The sequence below is a fragment of the Prinia subflava genome, chromosome 3, assembly GCF_021018805.1.
Source record: "Prinia subflava isolate CZ2003 ecotype Zambia chromosome 3, Cam_Psub_1.2, whole genome shotgun sequence".
Lineage (NCBI taxonomy): Eukaryota > Metazoa > Chordata > Aves > Passeriformes > Cisticolidae > Prinia > Prinia subflava.
Genome location: NC_086249.1, coordinates 67,314,253 through 67,337,382, shown reverse-complemented (window position 1 = coordinate 67,337,382; position 23,130 = coordinate 67,314,253). Strand labels below are relative to the sequence as shown.

The window sequence follows — 23,130 nt, the reverse complement described above, 5'->3', positions numbered from 1 at the left end:
GGATCACAGATTCCACTGAGTCCAGCCATGCAGTGATCCAGCAACAGCTGGGAGGCTCTGCACATAGCTGGGGGCTTGTCCCTTCAGCCTGCTGCAGAGTTGGTAATATTCCACATCTCCACTGGCAGCTCAGGGCTGAAGGGCTACACCATTCCCCTAACATCAATCCATAAAGCTATAAAATTCCCTTATTATCAGTGCAGAAAAAACAAGACAATTATTACTGAAATAAAAAATGTGCTTGTTAGATGTTTCATCAACGCATGCCTTTACAGGCACGTATACCTGAGGTTTCTTGAGATGATGAACTTCACAAAAAATGAAAACACATGTTGATGTCTGTGTATTAAATATAACCAAAATCACTACCTTAAAAATAACATTATTTAATTACCACTGGCTGCAAGTGCAGAAATCCTTCCTGTTTACAAGTTTTTTATCTGTAGCAACTAAATTTAAGCTTCACTTCTAAAACAACCATTACACCCTCCAGGATCTCTCACACAGCCTAAAACAGAATGTATTTCTAGTCACAGTGGTGTCCACAGTACCTCCAGTTTATCAGTCCTGAGAAGTTTCTGGGTAGCAGTTGAACTGGGGACTGAAACCGGTGGACTTCCAGGAACAATGACAGGCGGCGTGGGTAGGATCTCGGTCGGGACTAAGCCAACTCCTGGTGTTACTGGCGTTATGTAAGGAGCAAAGCTAATAGCCGTGTTCGTTCCTATTGTGGGACCCACCGGAAATGTGGGCTGAAAAAGGAAAACACACACCAAGATGAAAAAAAAGCCCCTTAATCAATAGCTTACTAGTTGTCTTCTGCTTGCTGTTCTTGCTGGCACTGATTCATTTTTTTAATGAAAAAGCTTTAAACAGCTGGCAAAACACACAGCATCCTCTCTTCTTTTAACCACTCAACACATTCCAGCAGCACATGAAGAACCACCTGTGTAACTCTATTATTGGAAAAGAGCCTGCTGATGCAAAGGAACTCCTACTTTCAACCTGAATCTGTGTGGAGGTCCAGCTTACATAGCAGGCTTATTTACAATCTAAAAGCAGAAATAACATAGACTTTATTGCTTTTTCTCAAAACTTGTTTTCCTTGGGAAAACAGGCTGTTTTTCAAAGTATTCAGATTTCATAGTTGAAGCATTATTAACTATATTAAAGCCATATTTCTAATAAGAGTACATAATGAGCTCTTTGGCATGTAACTTCCAGTATGTTTGCATACTATATTTTGCCACTTCCTGCAATTATATGTTACTGTGTCTCACACACTGAAAAAACTCACCTTCACAAACGTTTGTGTGCTCAGCTGTCACCAGTGGCAAGCAGAATAAATATTATAATCTCAGCTGGACACAATATTTAGAAAAGGATTATTCAGGCTTAGCCTAGTTAATCATATGAAAAACTTTGATTGGAGGGGAATGATACGGGTCTGAAAATCTTGTTTTATTCCTTCTTACAATGAGTCAGTGAAGTCATGACCAGAAGAAAGAGCATTTGTGTGATGCTAAAACAGCCATGATGAGGCAGAATAGTGCGTTTGTTACAACCAGCTCCTCAGGGGGTGGAGGCAGAACATCACCATGGTCAGCCTATGCTCAGACCTGGAAAGTGCCTTAATTCTGCAGGGCTGAGTACCCCAGAGAGTGAAGCTATAATTATAAATGACGAAAAACTGTGAAAAACAGGACACATCTCTGATCAGCTTTATCAGAAATTAGGTTCTCAAAGAAGCCAGCAGCTAGAAACACAACAGCACAACACTAAGACTTCAAAACACTTTAACAAAGGAGGAGTGTCTTTCTCGTTAAGGTGGCCTGCATGACATAAAGTACATAGAAAATACACAAGAGAAAACACAGGAGCTAGGAGGCAGTTTTTTTCTTTTTTGTTTGTGTTTGGTTTTCTTTGGATTTTTTTTGTCTTTGGAACGAATTACTAAATTATAAATGGATGTGACTTATTACCAATAGGATGCTCTGAGCATACAGATTAACCAGGACAACCAATTATATAGAAATGGCACCTAACTGCCCTTATGAGTTAAAAGTGTATTATGCTGTGTTTTAATCAGTGATCATATCTGCTTGATATCAAGCAACCCAGTTTATATGTCAAACATGAGCTAATTTCTGAAGAGCGTAATAATGAACATTTATATGAAACAATGGTTCAACTGTGTTGAAGACAATGTATTAAATGTAATATAAGTAACAGCTTTGTGTCAGATATAATTTTAAGAATAAAATCCACTTGTCAAATGACTTCTGTGAAATTTTCTTTCACTTTTTATCCATTTGGTCAAGGCTGAGTCATCCTAATCTGGCAATTTATGTGAGACAGACCTGGCATTTTTATCACAGTAATCAGTACAGAAGACATTACGTCAATGAAACTGTAAAGTTCAAATGATGAAATGGATGAGAATAAAAAAGTACAATTTTGCCACTTCAATTTTTCTCATAATACTAAGCGGTCGAATCTATTACTTTATCAAAACTTTTTCTGGTGAAAACTCAAGCAGTAAATCCCCAGGAAATATCAAGACACATTAGGAGGCCAACATCACCAGATACAATTTGATGAATATATACCAGAAATTCAGGGAGTCCTGACACTCAATCCCCAATCCCACCTGACAGATGAGTGAGGGCACCAAGTATAGATGTTTGAAGTATAAAAAGGCATTATTGAAAAAGGCATCTGGAGTGAGGTTGCTGTGACCAAATGAAGATGTCTTCTTCTGAGATACCTACACCTGACTTCTGTGGTAGCCCATGGAAAGATAAAGGCACTTTGAAAACCAAATCATCTAATCTGAATGCTGATGTCTGGAACAAGCCAAGCAAATAGTAATTAGGAGTGCCTATGTCTTTTGATGAACTATAAATAGACCTTGGAAACTCACTGCAGAAGTTGATGCCAACACTCCAGATGCCTGAAGTCAGAGAAAAAAATCCCACTCCAGTGGGATGCCTCATACTAGGAATTTAGATTGAAAAAACATCATTAGCAGCCATGTGTGAAGAGTTTAATTCAGATTACTTCCCAAACCATGCTTTGGAAGTCTGCTGCACTGAGAAGCACAACTGCAAGGGCTGCCCAGAGCAACTGACCACTTTAGTGCATATCCAAAGATGCTGCTCATGCATGTCAGTCTCTAGTTCTGTATTGCCTCCTGGATACGAAGTGTCTCAGGCACCTTATGAATCACCTTGAGACAAAACACTGAGTTTGTGAAGTGCAAGCACCATCAATTCTCTATCTTATCCTCGGACACTTCAGACTTCAACAGAGTAGGAAAATACTACCCCTTAATCTTTATTCTCGGTACTGGGATTAAATCATATTTAAAACCATTCAAACCCATAGACTCCAGAAAAACTTTGTGAGTCCTACTCAAATTACTAACTAGCAAATTATTGTTATTATACAAATTTTTACCTCCAGAAGGATTATACATAAAGATCTTGCAAACATGACATGAAATGCATTAAGGGGGGGAGGAAAAGAGAGGAAAAAAATGCAAATTATTATGGGATAAAAGAAAAATAAATTAAGTCTACAGCAACACTCCATTACATCTTGAAATGCAAATATAAATGAGCATGTCTTTAGCATCTTGACCATTCCTTAAGTAAACAGACAGGAACTATTTTTATTGATACTATTTAGAGAACTTTTGCAGGTCAATAGAGTCTTCAGCTTTACTCACCATTAAGACCATCAGAGAAATATACTTACCACTGGCTGTAGTGGTGTCCCTGGAAACATGAACTGCATTTGCTGGGCGAGCATTGCTGCTGCAGTTTTTTGTTGGATTAAGTTGTTCCTGCCATTGATTTCCAGTTGAGTTTTTAAATGTGTTGGTGGATGAAGGTACTTGCAGTTCTCCCTTGTACAACGACCCTGGAAAAAGAAGTCACACTAATCAGTCAGCTGCTTTTGATGATAGTTTAATGCCTTCGAGCAAAATATTACAACATAAACTAAGCAAGAACTAATGAAACACAGGGTGTTTCCTGGGAACCATGTAGACGGCTGGGAGGAGCTGATGGCCTTGAGCTCTGCCTCAGCCCACCACCTCTGATTAATCATTAAGGCTATTAGCCACAGGAAAAAAAAAAAAAAGAAGAGAAAGGCTGTGAATCAGCATTTTCATTGTTAAGTACAGATCACTGCCATTCAATTAACAGTATCAGAACTGCCAGACTGCCCAGACTGCCTGAACTGCCTCTCATGACATCCTGGCTAGAGTATCTGGTGTTACCATAACATATAAGTTTTTATTAAATCACATCTCATGATGAACAACAAATTGAAACCTTCTTTAAGAGAAATGCAGCTTTTAAGTTGTGTGATCATGGCAGTGAGGATCTGAAGTTGCCGCTCTCTGCTTGTGCTCTCTCATATATTCACCCTTATTCCAGTTCACTGCCTTCCAGCCTTCTGTTTTTATTACATCAGCACAATTTTGAACTATTTCCATACAAGTATAAAAGAACAGAAGTAAAAGTGGTACTTTTAAAGCCCAAGTTTAGAAGCAGTCCATGGATCTAAATCTGAAGGTACACGGCAAAAGGACAGCTCCAATCAATATGAAAGGAAGAGTTTTAGACAGTTATGAGATAATAAGAGCCAATAAAAGTATAGCTGGGCTGTCATCTTGAGGTGGCTTAGGTTAGAGGAGACGGATGTACAAGCTGACCCCAAACATAGGTAGAGTGGCGTAAGATGCACGGATATGTTTTCCCCCAGAAAGGGAAATTGTAGGGTGCACCAGGAGGTTGTGCAGCTGCAGGGCAGGACCTGCTGAGATCAGAAGCTCCTTGATGACACGGTTCACAAGCAAACACAGAATTTTAAGAGCTATGACTAGAGGGCCTAAAGCATTTGTCAAACAGCACCGGATGCACTCAACTTGTATAAGTTGTTTCCAAATTGAGATGTTTTTAAGAAGTGTGTTTTGAAATTCCATTCACCAGTATTACGGCTTTACTATTTGTAGACAAGCAAGAATATCCTTCTATAGTCTAAAAAGCATCTAGATCCCTATACAGGAATATCACACAGTACAGACATATACTGACTCCATGTATGCATAACACACACTGCTACAAAACTTTCAACAGGCTTCAAATGTCCCAAAAGTAGTGTTATTGTTATACTTTTGACTTAGACACCAAAACAGTGCAGATTCTGCCTCTAATTTGCTACAAGGATGTCATAACTAGCTGTTCAGGGGTGAGCTAGTCATGTTCAGGAAGCTTCTCCTGTGTTGAGGCTGATGGGAATGCAAACAGCTATTTCCACTCTATTAAACTATTGAGAACAGTCCTTTCCTGAACTGCCCCTGGCTGCTGCTGGGAGTATGCTAAACAGAAGAAGCCAGAAAATGCAAGAAAACTAAAAATTTAAGAAAAAGCACTGGTCTCAGAACTCAGGAACAATGGTCTCAGCGCTGTTTTAACCTCCTAGTACAGATGCAGCCACTTTCAGGACATCATGCCTTCCTGCTGTTGAGAGAATCACTAATGCTGCCTGATGTAATGAATTACACAAAAGGAACATTACTTTGTCAGCTGGCATGAGCTGGACACGAAAGAAAGCTGGCTCTTTCATTTGGGGCAATGTGGCCTTTACCATCATAATGCTGAACTGGAGCAGATTCAGCTCAGAAAATGAGCATATGCTTTTTCGTTGGCTGATGAGGCCAACTGATTTAGACATTTTCACCTGAGATCTATTTTACCTTAGCCTATTTTGTATATGAACAGCTCCTACAGCAAATCGAAAAATTAAAACTGCAAAATCATATCAAACTACTGAATCTGATGGAAATATCGACCTATGGAATAAAAAACGTTTCTCAAACAAGGACTGAGAGAAACTCTCATGCACAGCGGCTTCTGAAGTACCTTAAACCTGAAGAGTGCCTTCAGGCAGACTCCCAGTCTTACCCCTGAAAGCACACAGTTACTGTATACCATCACTTCAAGATCTGCAAAGCAACCCACAGTGCACAAAAGATTGGCTATTTCTGAAAACTTTCAAAACAGTCCAACCATACAAAAATGTACTGTCCTCTCTGAAGTTATTCATGTCTGTGCATCGTTTACCAGTTTTTTGAGCTCCCGGTTAGCAATGAACGTACGTACTATAAAAGAGCTGTGTGGTCCCGCCACGCTGCTATAGAAAGCCCTCTAAACAGATCAAGCCTTGTTGAAATTAAATGACCCAAAATAAACTGCAGTGTAATGAGCACTGAAAATAGTGAGTAAATTAATGTGCTCTCACTACCAAAATTAAATAAATTCTCAGACTGGCTTTTTTACTCTTTGGACCTACAATGGTAGGAGGAAAACACCTATAAGGAATTTTTCATTCCTTTTTTCCCCAATGCTCAATTTCCCAACGACTAATCACTGCACAAACAGAAATTCAACTTGTAGTATCATTTCAGTCAAATGAAATTATATCGACCCTGAAATATTTTGTTTATTAAAAAGTCAAATATGAAGTCCAATTGACATGACAGCACACATCAACCAAAAAGCAGAACAGGCAACTGTACACAAAATGCAGGCATATTCGACATATTGGTCGGGTCACCATCAATGACCCCACTTCGTAAAAAGCTGCTATGCTAGAAGGCCACATCATCACAAATGCAGAGACAAAATCAGGTACTTTAACTTTGAGGCGCATCAGTATAAGCCTCTGGAGTGAGGCTTGCTGCATCTTAAAACCACAGCAGTTTAGGAGCTGTTCCACAGACATTCAGTCCCTCTGGCACAGGACCACACAGATCCAGCAGGATAAGGCAGGCGGCAGGGAAAAATAATTGCTTCTTACAACTTTTAACCTGTTCCCAGATATGAGTCAGAGCCCTGAAACTGAGGGCACAGACAGACTGGTTTGAATCTGGGTCCCTAGAAAATTCCATCACCCATGAAGTGAAGGTTATCAACAAGCACATCATAAGTGGTTGTGCACTGCCCATGGGAGTTCATGCAAAAAAATCACTTTCAATGAGCTATCTCCTTATATGCAATGGATAGGAACAATGAACAGACATCAGATTACATTCCCAGCAGTCCGTTACTCCCTTCATCCTGGAAGGATGGTACCTAACTCTGATCTTTTATTTCTTCGCCTTTGTCCTCTACAGCTGTCTAGCCTACTGTACAGCACCAGATTTCAGGCAAGTAATGGAAAGTTTTAACAGAAAAACTACTTTTCTACTGCTAATTATCCAGACTAGAACATGTTGTGGCTTGTGTCACGCTGTCCCACAGGTTTCATTCTAGTAAAGCAGTGTGAGAGGGAAAGGGTGCATCGAAGAGCTGGGAACTCAAAGGACTTCAGTGCCCAACACCAGGGCACAGTAAATAGAGGCTCCACTTCAGCTGGGGCAATGGTCTTGGGAGCTGCTACCTGACTGGCTTAATTTCAAAAACACATCCCTTAACCAGCCATGTCACACCATTGGGGTTTTTTTTGAAATCAACAGATTTTCCCATTAAGAACAATAGGTAGTTTGTCTAAGATCAATGCCGCAAGACAGCCCACAGACTAGAGTATATTAAAATCCTAGATATGTGCTTAGAATTTTAAATTTAAAATAAGCAAAATGAGGTGAATGTAGAAGTAACACCCCATAACTTTGCATGTTAACACACTAAGGATCCATTTCCTGTCTTTGAATACTTCATAAATTCACAACTTCTTTCTGTATTTTACTCTTACTCTAATAGTAACAATAACATTAATTAATTCAAGCTTGGGAATTGCTTATCTATAATAATGAGTTAGCTTTTACTTATTAAAATAATCTTTCACAAAAGTAAGATGTTTGAACAGAAAAAGAAAAGGCAAAACAATGCTTCTTCTATCTCTTAAGGCAAGAATCAACTAAAATTTCCAGAATTATTTTGTTCAGGTATGGAATTTCAGGCAATTTTCTGATGCTACTAGTGGGAAATAACAGAGCATGACTCCCCCAACTCACAGCACAGCCCAACACGTGACACACCTTTAAAAAACAGATTATCCAATGAGAAGCAGAAAGCCAGAGGCCTGCTGCCTTGCAGGCGTCTGTCCCTTGCTCCAAACCTCGCTCCCCAGGGTGGTCCCAGCTCCCCCTACTCAACTCTGTTCTCCGTAAACTCCCAGCTTCCTACTGTACCCCACCTCCCTCCTTTCCTCTCCCCCCAGCACCCTCCCAGCTCTCCTAACTGTAGCCCAGGAAACAACTCACAGGATAATTATAACTCCCCGGCGTGTCCCGAGGAGCCGGCCAAGACACGCACGCTGCTGGCAGACCACACTCGGGAGCGCTCAGCGCCCGCTCCTGCCTTTTCCTTAATAGGGTAAAACTTGGGATCTCTCTTCTACCCAGACACGGATTTTTGCATAACCAGAACTTTGAGATATGTCTTTGAGATGTCTGTTTCTAGCAACTTTGCTTGAAATTGGCTGGCAAAAATACGGACAGTGCATTTATGCAAAACCTGTTTCCTTAAGAAAACAAGCTAAACCTAAAATGTAGATGAAATTGTATGAACTCGCAAGATTGAATATGCAGTCTAATGGGAAAAGAAGGAAAGTATATGAATTCCAAGACATAAATGGTTTTAGAAGGCATCTGAGCAACTGGTTCTACAAGTGAAGAAAAGATTTTCTGGTTTCCAGATAGACACTGTGAGATCTAAACATTTTCTGGAGTTAGAAGAGAAATACACAAATTTTTAAAAAGTAATAATCACCTGATGCCACAACTATTCTATCCCTCCCACGTGAAAAAAACTTTTGCAATTTTCTGCATGCCTTGCACATGCCTGTAAAGATCAGAACACATTTTAAAACAGTAATGCCTTTGCAGCTGTGGGCATGCTGCTTAGCTAAACGTTGCCCACTGAAGATATTACACACTGTTCAAATCCCAGCAGAGCAGGAGCTAGCACAGGCCACTGTCCAGGGTGATGGCAGCACACGGCAAGAATAGCCACAAAGACAGCAGTGTCAGCAGCAGGGGTGGTACCTAAGGCATAAATACTTCCTTGGAAGAGTTTCTGTCAAGAGCAGAAACTGTTTTATCTCCTTTGGGATTTCTCCTCAGCAGCCTCTCGGCAAATTCTGGTTGGGAACATGTGTGGCCTCACCCAATCAATTAAAAAAATTCAGTATTGCATAAACCAGGAACTTTTCAATTGTGATAATCCTGTGCTCCCTGAGGCTAAAAATAGACCCAGTCAATAGGAGGGCAGGTATTTTGAGATACTTAAGCTTCTGCTCCTAAGCATAGACAACTACACTACCTCTACCAGCCCAAAACATGCAGTTCAAAAATTATTTTTCAAACCCAGAAATATCAAAAAGGAAAAAAACCCCAAAACACTAAAGAAAACACTCTGTATTCATATACAGAGAGTGATGATTCCTCGTGTTCTACAGTATTTGAATGCATGCATTTCCCTACATATTTTAGTATATGAGAGTTCAATCATCAACAGCACTTTCAACACTCATAAAAACCCTCAGACTCCAGTTTGGACTGAACTAAAAAGTATTTCCATCTAACATCACAATGCATTAATTCAATTTTCCTATGCAGGTCAAGCTGCTTCCTAACTTCTCTCAGAAGAAGAGAAAAAAACAGACACTACAGCCCCATTAAAGTATTCCCTTTGCACTTGCTGAGAATGTGCACCACCTCACACAATCTGTAGGACTACACATGCTCACAGATTTATGCATATGTCCAAGGACTTGGGGGATTTAGTTAAGCCTTAAGAATGACTAGTCGGAGATTTAAAAAAATGTAACGTAGCATTTTATTTCTTCCTTAAGGCATACCAAAAAAAATTTCAATTATTTTCATTTTGCATAATTTCACATCTAGAGTACATTGCCTTGCAAACATGTATGCTTATGAAAACACAGGGTTTTTTAGCCTAAGCAGAATTTTATATAATTTTATAGAAAGAAATGGAGATCAGAATAAGATCACTTATCTTGAAAATGGGGCAAACTTGAACTATTTGTGAAACTGAAAAATAATTCAAAAGGACTAATAGAAATATTAGGCTTTTGATGGCAAATTCAAATACCTCAGACTTTACTATTTGCCATACATTTTACAAACACAAAGACCTAAAGGAAAAAATGTATTTCAAAACAACACAAGCATCTCTTATATTACACTTGAAAAGGTTCAGTTCTTGGATCTGTTTCCCTGGGGAAAAAAAAAAAAAAGGACAAAAGCTACCAACAAAAACAACTTGAAAACAACTTTTAAACCTTGCTGGGAACTTAGTTCTGTATTTATAAAGCCACCTTGCAAGTCCACCCACCAAAGTTAGTGAGTGTGCATACATATTTATACGCACCTACACACATCCGTTTCAAGAAAAAGTAGAAGGAAAATTCACTTTCCTACTTTAAGGCAGAAAAGAAAGAAGGAAAAAATATTCTCAGGTGACTTCAGTTTGATTCAGTTTCCAGCAAGCTAAGAAAACCCATTAGCTACTCTTTTAATGACTTCAATTTTTTGTAAGAAACTAAAACCTGGTGAAATAAAAATGATCATTTTATTCATAAAAGTAGAGAACAAGAACTGCCTGTAACTGACAGAAGAAGCAAAAGAATATTGAACAAAAATGGAAGCCTTACAAAAAGATGGAATGTCTAAATGATGTAAGAGTCTTACCACTAAAGACTTAATAGGAGATATTTATTTAAATGGAAAAAGACAAAATGTTCTACTAAAGAGCACATTTGCAATGCACAAAGAGCTCTGAGTCTCTCAAGATGCTCTTTCAAACAAATGTTGAGCATAGGCTATAGAGAATGGTTTAATAATTTCCCTTGCAATATCAAGGAAAGTGTACTCAGTATTAAATTGCTCAGAAGACAAAGAAGGCAGGCAGATATTGCAGATGCCAAAAAGAAAAAAAACACTTATGAAATTCTAAGTTGTTTGACAAACATCCTCGAGATTATTATAACAAATAAGAAGAAAACTCAGAGAAAGAGACAACAGTTTAATATCAATTTGTTTTATTTCTGTGTTTACTGCCTTGGAAATAATTTGAGAATAATAGGGCAACAGAGATTATTTCTTCCCCAATTATGTAGCTCATTTTGTTTTTCTTTTCCCATTTTCCCCCCTCCACTGGTACTCAAAATCAACCAGTTATTTTTATCTTAGCTTCAAGTTTGGCTACCGGTATTGATCAGTAGTACATCACAAGCAATTGTGGACAACCCTTGAAATAAATCTTCACTCTAATGCACACAGACAACTTCCATGGAATGAGAGGCAGCCAACAGGTAGTATAAGGGAAAAAACCAATAGAATGAACATAAAGAACGCAGAGGGAAGCATCACCTTATTTAGATAAAATTCCTCAGATGTCTGATTTCTATTACATGGGTGGTGAGAGTCTTCACGTGGCATGAAGCTGCCTTGTGCACGGCTCCAACAAACACAGCTCCTCCATGAGAGGACTGGATGCAGCCTGCCATGGGACTCAAGATGCTTCAAAAGCAGAGAAGTGATTTAAGCCCTCCAACTGTGCCCTGCCAAAGAAGTCAACATATTCACTGATTCCTGCATTACAGAAAAAAAAGAAAGTCTAAAACTTTTATAGAGTCTCAGGATAGAGCACTACATACAGTTAACTGATGGCTGGGCAGCTTTAACACACCTGCTTATCTCAAGGATTGAGTGCTTTTGTGGAATACAGAGGAGAGATGTGTAAATTGCAGGCTGGACCACACAGTAAGTCAAGGTGACACAGATTTTTGCTGGTAAACAACATACTCCACCATTAAATTTAACTTGACTGAACTGTAAAAGAAGATAAGAGCTTGATAAGAGGCAATTTTCTTCGATTTTTTTCAATATCTCAAGAGCAGACAGAAGTAGCCATTCCAGAATTAATCCCAGCAAAGAGAGGTAAGTTGTTTGGCTGCAGGGCAGCTGGCAAGAGGAAAGGCAACAGTGGTGCAGCAGAACAGCAGAACACCAAACAAGAAGATGGGTACAGCACAGTAGTACACATGGTACTACTTCCTGACATACCCCTTTCCCCAGCTCCTTTCCAATTCCCATAAAAACCTGCAAACAGACATATGCTGACTTTAATGCAATTGCTCATATGAACAGGACTGAGATTAAATTCCCTTGCTTTGGAAACACCACTTTGCAGTGATAAGGTAGGCAAGGGTAACTGCAGAACTGACAGTCAAGCCCTGAGACACCTTGCTTCTCTCTCAGTGGCCTGTAAAGGAAAGGCACTCTGGCTCAGCACACAGACTTCACCCTCCAATGTCCACAGCACATATCCAGGTTAGAAAAGAAAAAGTGAGTAACAGGGAGAGGTCTTTGCCAATGGAATGCCCATAAACCCAAAGGATTAACAGCCCAGCAAGGACCAGGCAACGGGCCGGTGTGCTGGCAATGGTCCCCTCACCAACACACCAGGAATCTTAATGCACCTCAGGAAAACAGGAAAAGCCATAAAATCAGCTTTTGCATCAAAAAGGAGCAGAAGATATGCCTAGGCAGTGAAGAGCCCGGTTGACTGGATCAGAAAGAAAACAGGAGTAGAGTGCTATAAAACTGACTACATTGGCTTTGTACAGCAATTCACTGGGCCAAGGGAACCTTGAGAAGGTGCTTTGTTTGAGAGCTGCAGGGAATTAAACGTGACTTGGAAAAGGCCCGTTATTTGGAATAGTCTCACAATATGGAAAAGGTCATCAGTATGACGTAGCAAGTGTCTGACATCGTAAGGGATCCACTGGTGTAGTACAGAGAAGGGCAGACCTAATGTACACCAGAAGCAAGTGACTGACTTGGACACCAGCATGTCACAGCCCCCAGCTCTCACAGGGGATGCCCAGCAGCCCTGAACTGCTACCAGGTGACCTGACATGTCGCTGGTGAGTCCCTGTGCTGCTCCTCTGGAATATGCTCTCACTCTGGCCAGGCTACCCTGTACCCATCTATTTGCTGGGGCTCCCAGTGCAGCTGGGGTTTCCTGAGACTCTTTCCTGTTGGGGATTTCACACTTTCATGGCCAATCATTTTGTAAACAAATGGAAAAAGCAAGGGCCAAGTTAAATACACAGATGGCCAAGGACACCTTACATAACTGCAGAGGTGAAAAGTACAGAGCCTTGTCCCGCTGCAGAGGAGGAGTGTTTACCCGCTCTCAGCGCTGGCACCGCAGCTGCGTTATTAATAAATCATCAGCTTTGCTCCTAGGACCAGCCAGCAAGGGCTGGAGTCTGACACCAGCTCTCAACTGATTGGAAAGTTCCTGAAAAAAACCAGAAATTAAAGAAACAAACACCTAAAAATGAATATATATGCATTTTCAAGGAAGAATCACGCATAAAATCCTCCTTAATTTTTATGACTGCTGAGAAGCAGCAAAAAAATTATTGAGATTAAAAGATACCATATCACTGTGGGGCTGCCTACAGAGAGCAATACCTGACCTGAAAAGCCAAGGGGAAATGGCACCTTTCCTCACCTTTTCTATACCAGTTCACGCTCCTCCTCTTCTGGGAATTGGTTGTTTAACATCAGTGAAACATTTTAGCTTCCACCTTTTCCTGCAGTCTGAGACACCTTGAATTTCCCTCCTCAGGGAATGGGGAAAACAGCAGTACTGGCAAGAGGAGCAGTGAGACCTCTGCTCTGAAGCAGCAGGACATAAGAGTTAGCAATGAGAAATACCCAGAGAATCACCAAACTAAATCAGCTTAAAAAAAAAAAGAGGAGAAAGAACACTGGTAAAAGGTCCATAAACTCAAGCAAGAGGAAAGAATGAAGCTCTGGCACTCCAGTAAGCTAAAAAAACCACCCCTTTTCTTTTTGCTGAGGGGCTATCTATCCCCTTCCACCAGGTATTAGGAAGCTTCCAGAAGATCTAGCAAAAATAGCAAGAAATATAATGCATTTATCTCAAATGGTAGCTTACAGAATTAGGCAGCTAAATCATTGTTATGAGAAAAGATAAGACACATTAGGATGTCTTATTACCTTCCCTGAATACTGTATTCATTCCAGTACTAGAATATGGGATTGTGGTCTCGAGAGTGCTTATACCTTCTCAATACTGTGCTGAAGGAGCAGATAACTATTCTCTTCCTTAAGACAGATTCAGCACTGACTAAATAAAATTCTAGGTTAATTTCAAATTAAAATAATGCCTCTAGGTTCTCCAAGGCACATATCCGTGACTTTGGAAGGAACACACACACTAGACTCCCTAGCATTTATTATATGGCAAAGACATTGTAATACCCTGACAATCCCCGTGGTACCTGTCTTCAGCAGTAAAAGCAGTGATACCAACCTCAGTTACATGACCACATCCACTATTTTGCACAGCCTTTCCCACACAGTGAATAGGCAGTAAAATGGTATTTCTTTTAACCCTGACAGTCAGCTGTCAATACTCCAACACATGTTCACTTACCTCCTGGCCTGAATGCAAGCTACTCACTCCCTTTTGGGCCTATGCATAGTGCTGGCTCTACAGGATACCATCAGGAATGGCTCTGTTAAAATTATTTATAGATTTCTTGGTCTTCTTGAGATACTAGACAGCACTACTCCCCCTCTACACAGAGTAAACTGAGACCAAATGCAGTTAAAGAGTTGAGAAGTACCTGCAGTTTTGCCTGCAGGTGTCTGTCCTCCTCTCATTTTGCCATTGCATCCATGTGGCACATGCAAACGCCTCACTAGACCCCTACTGCCCTTGGGGTTTGGGAGTCCACCCACCTCATGCCAGCAGCTAAGATGCCAGTTTCAGGGACCCACTGACTGGTTTCCAGAGGATGAGGTGAACACCTAAGAGCCCATCTCTTTCTAACTCTGCCACTGCCTGCCTCTCTTGCTGCACCACCACCCTTTGGGCAGATACCTGACCCCTCCACACGCCACCCCACACTGAGGCACAGGGAAATACAGGGCTGGAAGAGAGCATGCACTAATGATGCCTGGGCAGCCCATCTCCAATACATTTTCCTTCAACTCTTGGCTCCTACCCAGCTCACCTAGCCCCAGCTCTCTTCCTCTCCATTTCCTCCCCTTCAACCTTACCTCTTCCCTGCTCCTGGCACCAGCACCTGACACCAGACAGAGCTGTGTCACTGGGGTGAAAAGAGCTGAGTCTATGTGGAAACATACCTGCCTGCCTGCACACAGCCTCTGCTAGGCATGCATGGATGTTGAGCTTTCACTCTTACAAAATGACCAAATTTGAGTGATATTTCACAAAAATAGCAGAAGGCAAATTAGTGATATCAGAGCAACCATTCTGGTGCTGGATCTCAAGGTTCAGCTATAAAGAGTGAGAAATCAAGTTTATTATTGAGCCAGTTTAAAAAAGGGGAAGGAAAACCAATGTATTTACATCTCAACTGTTTTTCAACGATGGCTGAAGTGTTTCACCAAAACTTTAAATAAACACTCTGAGTCAGTAATTGAAATGTTTCAGCCCAGATAATTGTATTTTGAGAGACTTGGAAACCACAGAAAAGGAGGATATTATTTGGAAAGTGGTGGGGAAGATTAAATCCAAGTGATGATGATGGCACACTCTTTGTTTGTAATAAAACACTCCATGTGTGCCTCATCAACATGCCCGACCAAAGGCTAATGATCACAGAAACCCCAAGCTTTTATGGAGCAATAAAAGTATTTAAACACAACGGCAGTAGGCAAAACATTCATGTTAAAAATGAAATCTGATGGACCACTCATCCAGAAATACTGTAATACAAGCAGTTGTTGCATGTTCAAAGCTGATGCACTCCACTGACAGAACAGAGTTACCAAACAGCATCTTGGAGAATATAACGCTGTAAGCATATCAACGTCACTTCAAGGCAAACACTTTGTTCTACTTCAAATTGCATTGAAAGGGATCATGTACTAGCATATCAAGACCTTCCAGTGTAACAGCAAAGCCCCAATGATTTATACAAAATGAAAAAAAGTCACGACTTGAATTGACCCATTTGACTTGAACAAGGACTAATTTAATTTGTTTTCTTCAGCATTTTGAAGATGATGCCTTCCCACCTTTAACTCCTAGCAGGGAAAAGAAGTTCATCAAGCATTATCAGGCTATCACAACATCTAGTATGACATGTGCAAACTCACTTGGAGAAAGGAAACATTGTGTTTACTTGTTCTTCCTTCCCCCTAAAGTTTCTAAGGGAAACAAGCAGGCTCCGCTGCAACAGTGACAAACTGACAAACTTTCAGTGTTCCATCTCCTGGAAGCCTTCACAGGTTTGGCACCATGCTCATCTGTTTCTCAGGAGGAACTAACTCAGGGTCTGAAATACTGTTCTGCAAACAGGAACCAAAGTACAACATAATTTATGACCTTTCTTTGTGGGTAAAATCTTTTCACTGCCTGCATCTTATCTGAGCAGGAGTCACAAGACAGAGATTCCCATCAAACCTCTTTTGTCAAATGTTTCCTTTTGTTTGGGTGCTGGGAGGGAAGAGGCAGCATGCGGTCAGGAGCCAACAGCACAGCCAAGGCTTCCCTCACTGCTTTTTGTGCCAAAGTGACAACAACAGCCAAGTGAGAAACTCAAAGCGAAGATTATAGCACCTTCTCCCTCTCTGCTCCCAAGCAGGAACAGAGAGACCAGAAGTGCTGAGACCTTTCCTCTCTGGGGCAGGAAGGAAAAGACCACAATCACCAAGACCTCAAAATTGCACGCAGACTTTGAGGAGGTACTCAGCTCATCACCTGGCCTGGCAGCTGGCTGAACCATGTTTTCATTACTCCCAGGACACTCATCACAGCTATTTTAGAGGACTTTGGTTTAAATATTCTTTATAAATGTCACAAGGCTGAAGAATACATTAAACTAAAACACTACAAACCAAAGCAAAGTTTTATGGAAGAAAAAAAAAATGCATAATGATCTCATGCTTTCCACAAGAGTGGCTCTTTCACAGCCAGAAATCATTCAGTATTTGTTTCTATTTTCTATTTGTCTGATGTGCACATCATAAAGTGATTACAATAATTGTGGCATGTCAGATTCAACCTAAAGAACATACAGGTTAGAATACAGTATGGTTAGAAATGTTAGTTATAATTGAAACCATCTTGATTCAGATTTCTCAAAAAGCCTTTGTAATTGCAGACAGTCTGGAAAAAAGTATTTAAATGGCCAATTCAGTGTTTTTTTTTCCCATCCTGCTGCTTTTCAGCAAAGAAAAATTGTGATGGATGCGTACCATTCATCAGGAGAAATAGTCAAAATATGAGATCACTAACCAGCAACTACACAGGGTTTAGTCAACTCCCTTGTTTAATCACTAGGGATTCAGTGTCTGGATGGAGGGAGGGTGGGAGGGAGTTTAGAGGATTTTTCAATGTAACAGTAACACATTAAATTTTTTTAAACATTATAACCATTTAAACCAGGCTGTAGTGGCCTATTTCCAACACAGCAGAGGGTGGGACTCTCTCAATCAACACTGACTGCATGAAAGTTGGAGTATGCAGCAATAAAAGCTATTTTGGCATGTTAGCAAGAAAAAGACTAGAGTTAGGTCTTCTTTGTCAACTGCCATCTAAAATGCCCAAAAGATACAGTTCCTGATACAAGCTATCATTTATCTCCTACACTTCATTCACAGGGCAGCTTACAAAATATTACTCTTCAGGCGATTAAGTACTTATGCTATACTACTTAGTAAATAAATAAAACAGTAAAAGCTAAAGGAAGATCTACTGTCAAAGGTGTTTTCACACCTTCAGGCCAGTCTTGGGGGCACATAAGCTGTTCTGTAGGGTAAGTAACAGGGTATCAAGAAACACAGTATGGGAATGTACACCTCCTTAGGAATCCTCTAGATGACATGGGACACAGATGGAGCAGCTTCCTATGAGGGCAAAAAAACCACTCAGACCCGAAGCACTGCTGAATCCATTGCAAGCACACAGGTAAAAGATGGAGGAGGCTGAAAGGACTGCAGTCATTTCCCTTCATTGGTAGACAAGCCAAACACTACAGAATCAACAGATTATATGTATAGGCAGACTAATCACTTACAAACAGCTTTATAAGGGTACTTCCATCTCTAAAAATACAGCATCTGACATAGAGATTACTTTGGAAATGAGTTAAACTTGAAGTCACCCAAGCACATCATTATTAGCTTTACAATTACAGAGTTTCATCTCGTTTTAGATTTTTAGATACCTTTAAAGCAGACTGATTACAAGTATCTTGCCTTCCTACAAAAGATGTTGTGGAATATAATAAATAATCTCAGTCCTCCTTGACAACTTCCCTACAAAGGAATAAACTGCCAATGGGGGAAAAGTCTTTTAATTAATTTAAAATCAACACTAAGATTACAGAAGTGCTGTTAACATTTTTTAAGGAAATTGTCTCCTTCAGTAGCTATCAAGAGGATTTAAATTTATTTTGCTTTACCATCCCACACTGAAAACCCAGTATTTCATCAGCAAGTATTTATCTGAATTCTTCTCATCAATGGTAGTTTCAGTCTTGAAGTTTTAGAGAATAGAAAATACCAAATTAGCTTTAAAAGCTTCTTCTTTAAGAAGAAGAAACATAGTGAATTTTAAAAGTGTGAAGGCCTCAGCAGAAGGTTCATCATATCTACAGCCACCCACCATACTGTAGACCATGCTTTATTCTTTTTCCCATGCTATAATCCTGAGAACAATGAAAAAGAGACAGTAAAGAATGGAGATGCACGCCTGAAGGATTCCCTTGGCTGGCTATATTTGACAAATAAAGTGTTCAGTTTTAACTCGTTAAAGAACATTTGATTAGCACATCATAGAAACCAAAGAAAAGGTAAGAGCTATGAAAAACCTTTTCAAACATCAAAGAGAAATGAAACAAGCTTATAAATAGAGTTGCCTGCAAGCAAACAATTTCTGGAATGTACTGGGGGAAGCAAGGGAGAATCCCACAACAAAGAAGATTGCAAAAGCCAGCCCAGTTTAACAAGTAGAATTACCAGTTTGGAGACTACAGGGAAACAATGCAAAAACACCAGCAAGTCTGATACAATGAACTTTTCTCAGCATTTAATAAAAACACCAACATAAAGGCCAATTGCTAGGCAATTAAACATGGCTTTTTGGAAATGCAAAGTCTTACACAGACTTGGTTAACTACTCATGGAGTACTAGAATTAATGAGGAACTGCAGCTCTCTTGGAGTAAAGCTGAACAGTTTCAGCCACATTTGATCACAGTTGGAAAATATTAAGCTATTTGAGAACCAGACAGCAATTTATATCATCAAACAGCTGTCTGCCAATTTATCATCTACTTCTTGCAGACATACAAACAGATGATAACCTGTAAAGATCTCAAAACCAGTATACTAACACTTTAGATCTACCTTTTATGTGTTCTTACAAACAAAGTCACCCACATACACCAGACCTAAGATGGATAATGAAGTATTTTTCAGATCTCTGACTGCAGCTAAGAGAATGATGACAACCCTGCTATGATGGAAACGTGGTTGCCACTGCTCTCTAACACCCTTAAAACCCCCCCAAACCCCCTAAGGCTGTAGATTTGCCAGTCTGGAAATGAGAGCCTCACTGCAACATTTCTCCATGCCCGTGCATGGCCCCATCAGGCACTGTGGCTCGTGGATCCAAGCAGCAAGCTGGTGAAGTCCCTCAGCGGTGTGTTTGACACCACAAATACCCAACGTAGCCCAGCTCCCACTGCCTCTTCCCACAGACAGCAGGATTATCCAGGATGGCCTTGAGTAGCCGCACTGAGAGGTGTGGGATTGCTGGTGCTGACTACAAACCAATGCCCATCTCTGAGGAACCTGCAGAAAAGCCAGCAACCCTATCCAATCCAAAGCAACCTCCCTTACCTTAGCACTGGCAGTTCCCACAAAACACGGGGTGAGCCAGCCTGGACTTGTGTGTTCAAATAATTAGCTACATAAGCACCTATTTAATGGACTTCAGATAAACATCATCTTCCATTTGGAAAGGTAATATATATACAAAACAAACTGCATCCAGTCTTGTCTTTTGATCATGTTCATGAACAGATCAGAGCCTAACACGGATATTCCTACATCTCTTTAGTTGCCTTATAGTTGGGAAAAAAATAAATTCATAACCCAGAAGTTTAATTTTTTTCTTTGTTTAAAGCTCAAATAAAAATACACGTAGGCATCACTTAAAATGAAAGTGCTTCAAGGACAGTGGAGTCAGATAAAAAGTAGCCTGTTGGCTACTGCACCATCACCAGAGAAGTGAAAACTTCTATTCCAAGTACTACAGCCAGGAAGTATTTAGGACAGCTATTCAGCCAACTTTAACTAACTCCTGAGCAACAAGTCAACAAAGCCCAGTATCTGTAAATGCTCTGACAATTTATAACATAAAGAAAGGGTGAAGTTTTGCAAAATGTCTAGCTCCTTTTAAAATTATAAAAAAGAACATAAAGGTAGAAGGTGAATGTATCATGCAATAAAACTTCAGTTAAGTAAAAACCACTAACCTTCTTGAAAATAATTAAACCAGATGATAATGTACTTGATTACAAAATCATGATCAAATGTGTAAAAGTACAGTGAAAGTAAAGTAGAAGTCTTACTTTGGTATCTAAATGTGGAAATTGGTTGAAAATTCTGGGAATGCAAATCCTAATCCTAATAAAACTTTCATATTTACATATGGCCAAACAAGTAGGTAACATTAATACCCAGCAATCCTTTCAGATTTTTCTCTCAAGTCCATTTTCCTTAGTCCAGGGTCATTAACAATAGTCACATTTGGGTTCACTGCAGCATACCACAAACCTGTTGATGAGTTCAGTGGTACGTAAATTTGGAGTAGCAAAAAAAAATGGACATCATAAGGCAATAGCGTTCACATGTCTGTCTGCTTAAAAAAACCCAAACAAACAACAACAACAATACTGACTTCTTATTACATTTAAGGATCAAAATCCATGTTAAAACAGAAGTTCCAAAAAGAAGTGTGAAAGGTTCTAGTTGTGGGCCCTTATAAGTTTTGCTAAACTGACTACTTAATAAAATATTTACCACCTTACACTTTTGATATGGTATTATGGAATTCAGATACCTCCTCTCCCCCAGTCTTCTCCTGTTCACCTTCCTGAGCAGTGGCAACAACAGCTACCAAGACTGGTGCAGATTTTGTTCTCCTCTGGCACCATTTATTTCCCTCAGGAGTGCAAGCTGGGGTAACTGCCCCCTTTCTCTGCTGCTGTGGTCTCCAACCCTTCTCAAAGATCCAGATTTTTTGTGAGTCACTCACTTTGTTAGAACACATGCTTGGTGCCTCTGCACTCGACAGAAGGTTACAATTAGGAACACTTCTGTAATTACTTAGATGAGCTGTTGTACACCTCTGAATTTGTCTTCATATTCTCAAGAGCAAACCACAGACTCTGCTTCTCAAGAGCCACTGCAGATGCATACAAGTAAATAAACAGAATTTTTTTTTTTTTACAAATGATTCAGCATTTAAAAAAATAAAACATCTGTACTGTGTTAGACCAAGGTCCATCTAGTCCAGTATCCTGTTTCCAAAAGCAGTCAGCAGCAGATGCCTAGGGAATAGTAGAAGAACAAGGAAACTATTTAATGATATACATTGAAAATATTTTTCACATATCCTTGATGGAAAACAGAGATGGAATTTTGACAGAAGAGGGGAAAAAAGCAAAGGAAAACAGAGTCCAACACACACACCCTTTGCAAAAGCATGAAACGTTCCTTTCAAAATAAAAAGAGAATTGAGAGGAAGAGAAATCTTACATATTTCCTTATTTTTTCTTTTTGTTTTTTAAAGAAGCCCTCAGGAGCAAGAAAAAACCAGCAACTTACTTGCTGTTTAAAGAAACAGTGTAAGTACATACTGATGCACATCACTGGTCAGCTAATTTTGAAGAACCCTTGACTATCAGTGTCAATGGCTTTTCTCCTGAGAAAGGGCCCTCATGGAAACCTGCTGGCAGGGATTCATATCATGAAATCCCAGATGAAAGCTCCCAAACAATTAAAATTAATGGATTTATAAATACAGCTTCAAAAAGTATATACCTCAGTCAGAGGGAAAGCCTGCTCCACATAATTCCTGGGGTAAAACAAGAACCATTGAGGCACGAAACTGGAAACATGCAAACCAGGCTGCACTTTAAAAAGTACACAAAGTGTGAGGACAGTGAAGTGCCCCATGAAATCAACTGGAGGTTTACAGTTGGCTTAGTCAAATATGGCATCAGTTGCAGAAGTCATCCAGGGGACACAGGCTGGAGGGGCTATGAAGTCACAGATGTAGAAACCAACTACTTTGATTACACTGTTAAGCTTCATATCTCCAGGACACCAGATCTGTGGTTTTTAGATCTGTGTTTTTCAGAAGCTCCAGCTATGCTAATGAAATGTGGTAACGACTCTTGCGTATTTGGGAAGGGGAAGACAGAAGCATCAGGGCATGACAGAAGATGATGAACTTGAAATTCGGAGAGCAAGAACCAGCATGACAAAACAGAGCATTTCTAGGATGTGACATAAGCCCCACCCATAAGTGCAGACACAGACTGGAAGGTGTGGAGCTGTAACCTGGAGAGGGAGCTGGCCATGGCAGGAGAGAACATCATGGATGCTTTGATCAACTGCTGACTGATGGTGGAGACACGGGTGTGACAAACCGTGGAAAAGGCAATCACAGCCCCAGGAATGTATCAAACAATGACTGCTGGGGAAAGGCAGCAAGGCTTCCTCCTCTCCTGTGGTGACTCTGCCTGCAGTGCCACACATGCCTCTGGTCACCAATGTCCAAATCAGCTGGGTTAGACCTGAAGCAGGCATGGGCGAGAGCTGCCAAGGTGACTCAAGGAAAGGAAAGCCTGTCTTACAGAGAAACAGAGTGTGGTGGGGGTCTTTGACTGAGTAAAACACTGGCTGAGGAGAGACATGTACTAAGCACTTAATTTGTGTATCTATATGCATGTATGAGAGCTATGCATTCATGGTCTCCTAGGTGCACAATAAGTTGTGTTAGAG

The 23,130-nt window shown here is 40.3% G+C and overlaps 1 protein-coding gene across 7 annotated transcripts in view; it reads right to left on the bottom strand.

The window, feature by feature from the left end:
- MBNL2 (muscleblind like splicing regulator 2) overlaps positions 1-23,130 on the bottom strand; it is a 107,119-nt gene that overhangs the window by 30,294 nt on the left and 53,695 nt on the right. For 6 of the 7 annotated variants that reach the window (XM_063392331.1, XM_063392325.1, XM_063392326.1 and 3 more), the window contains 2 exons: positions 3,760-3,924; positions 552-752 (listed from right to left, as the gene is read on the bottom strand). In XM_063392331.1, coding sequence (XP_063248401.1) covers positions 552-752; positions 3,760-3,813 — 255 coding nt within the window. In that variant the 5' untranslated portion in view covers positions 3,814-3,924. Of the gene's footprint in view, positions 1-551; positions 753-3,759; positions 3,925-8,275; positions 8,357-23,130 lie in introns of those variants that run through there. The other variant, XM_063392330.1, reaches the window with a different exon arrangement.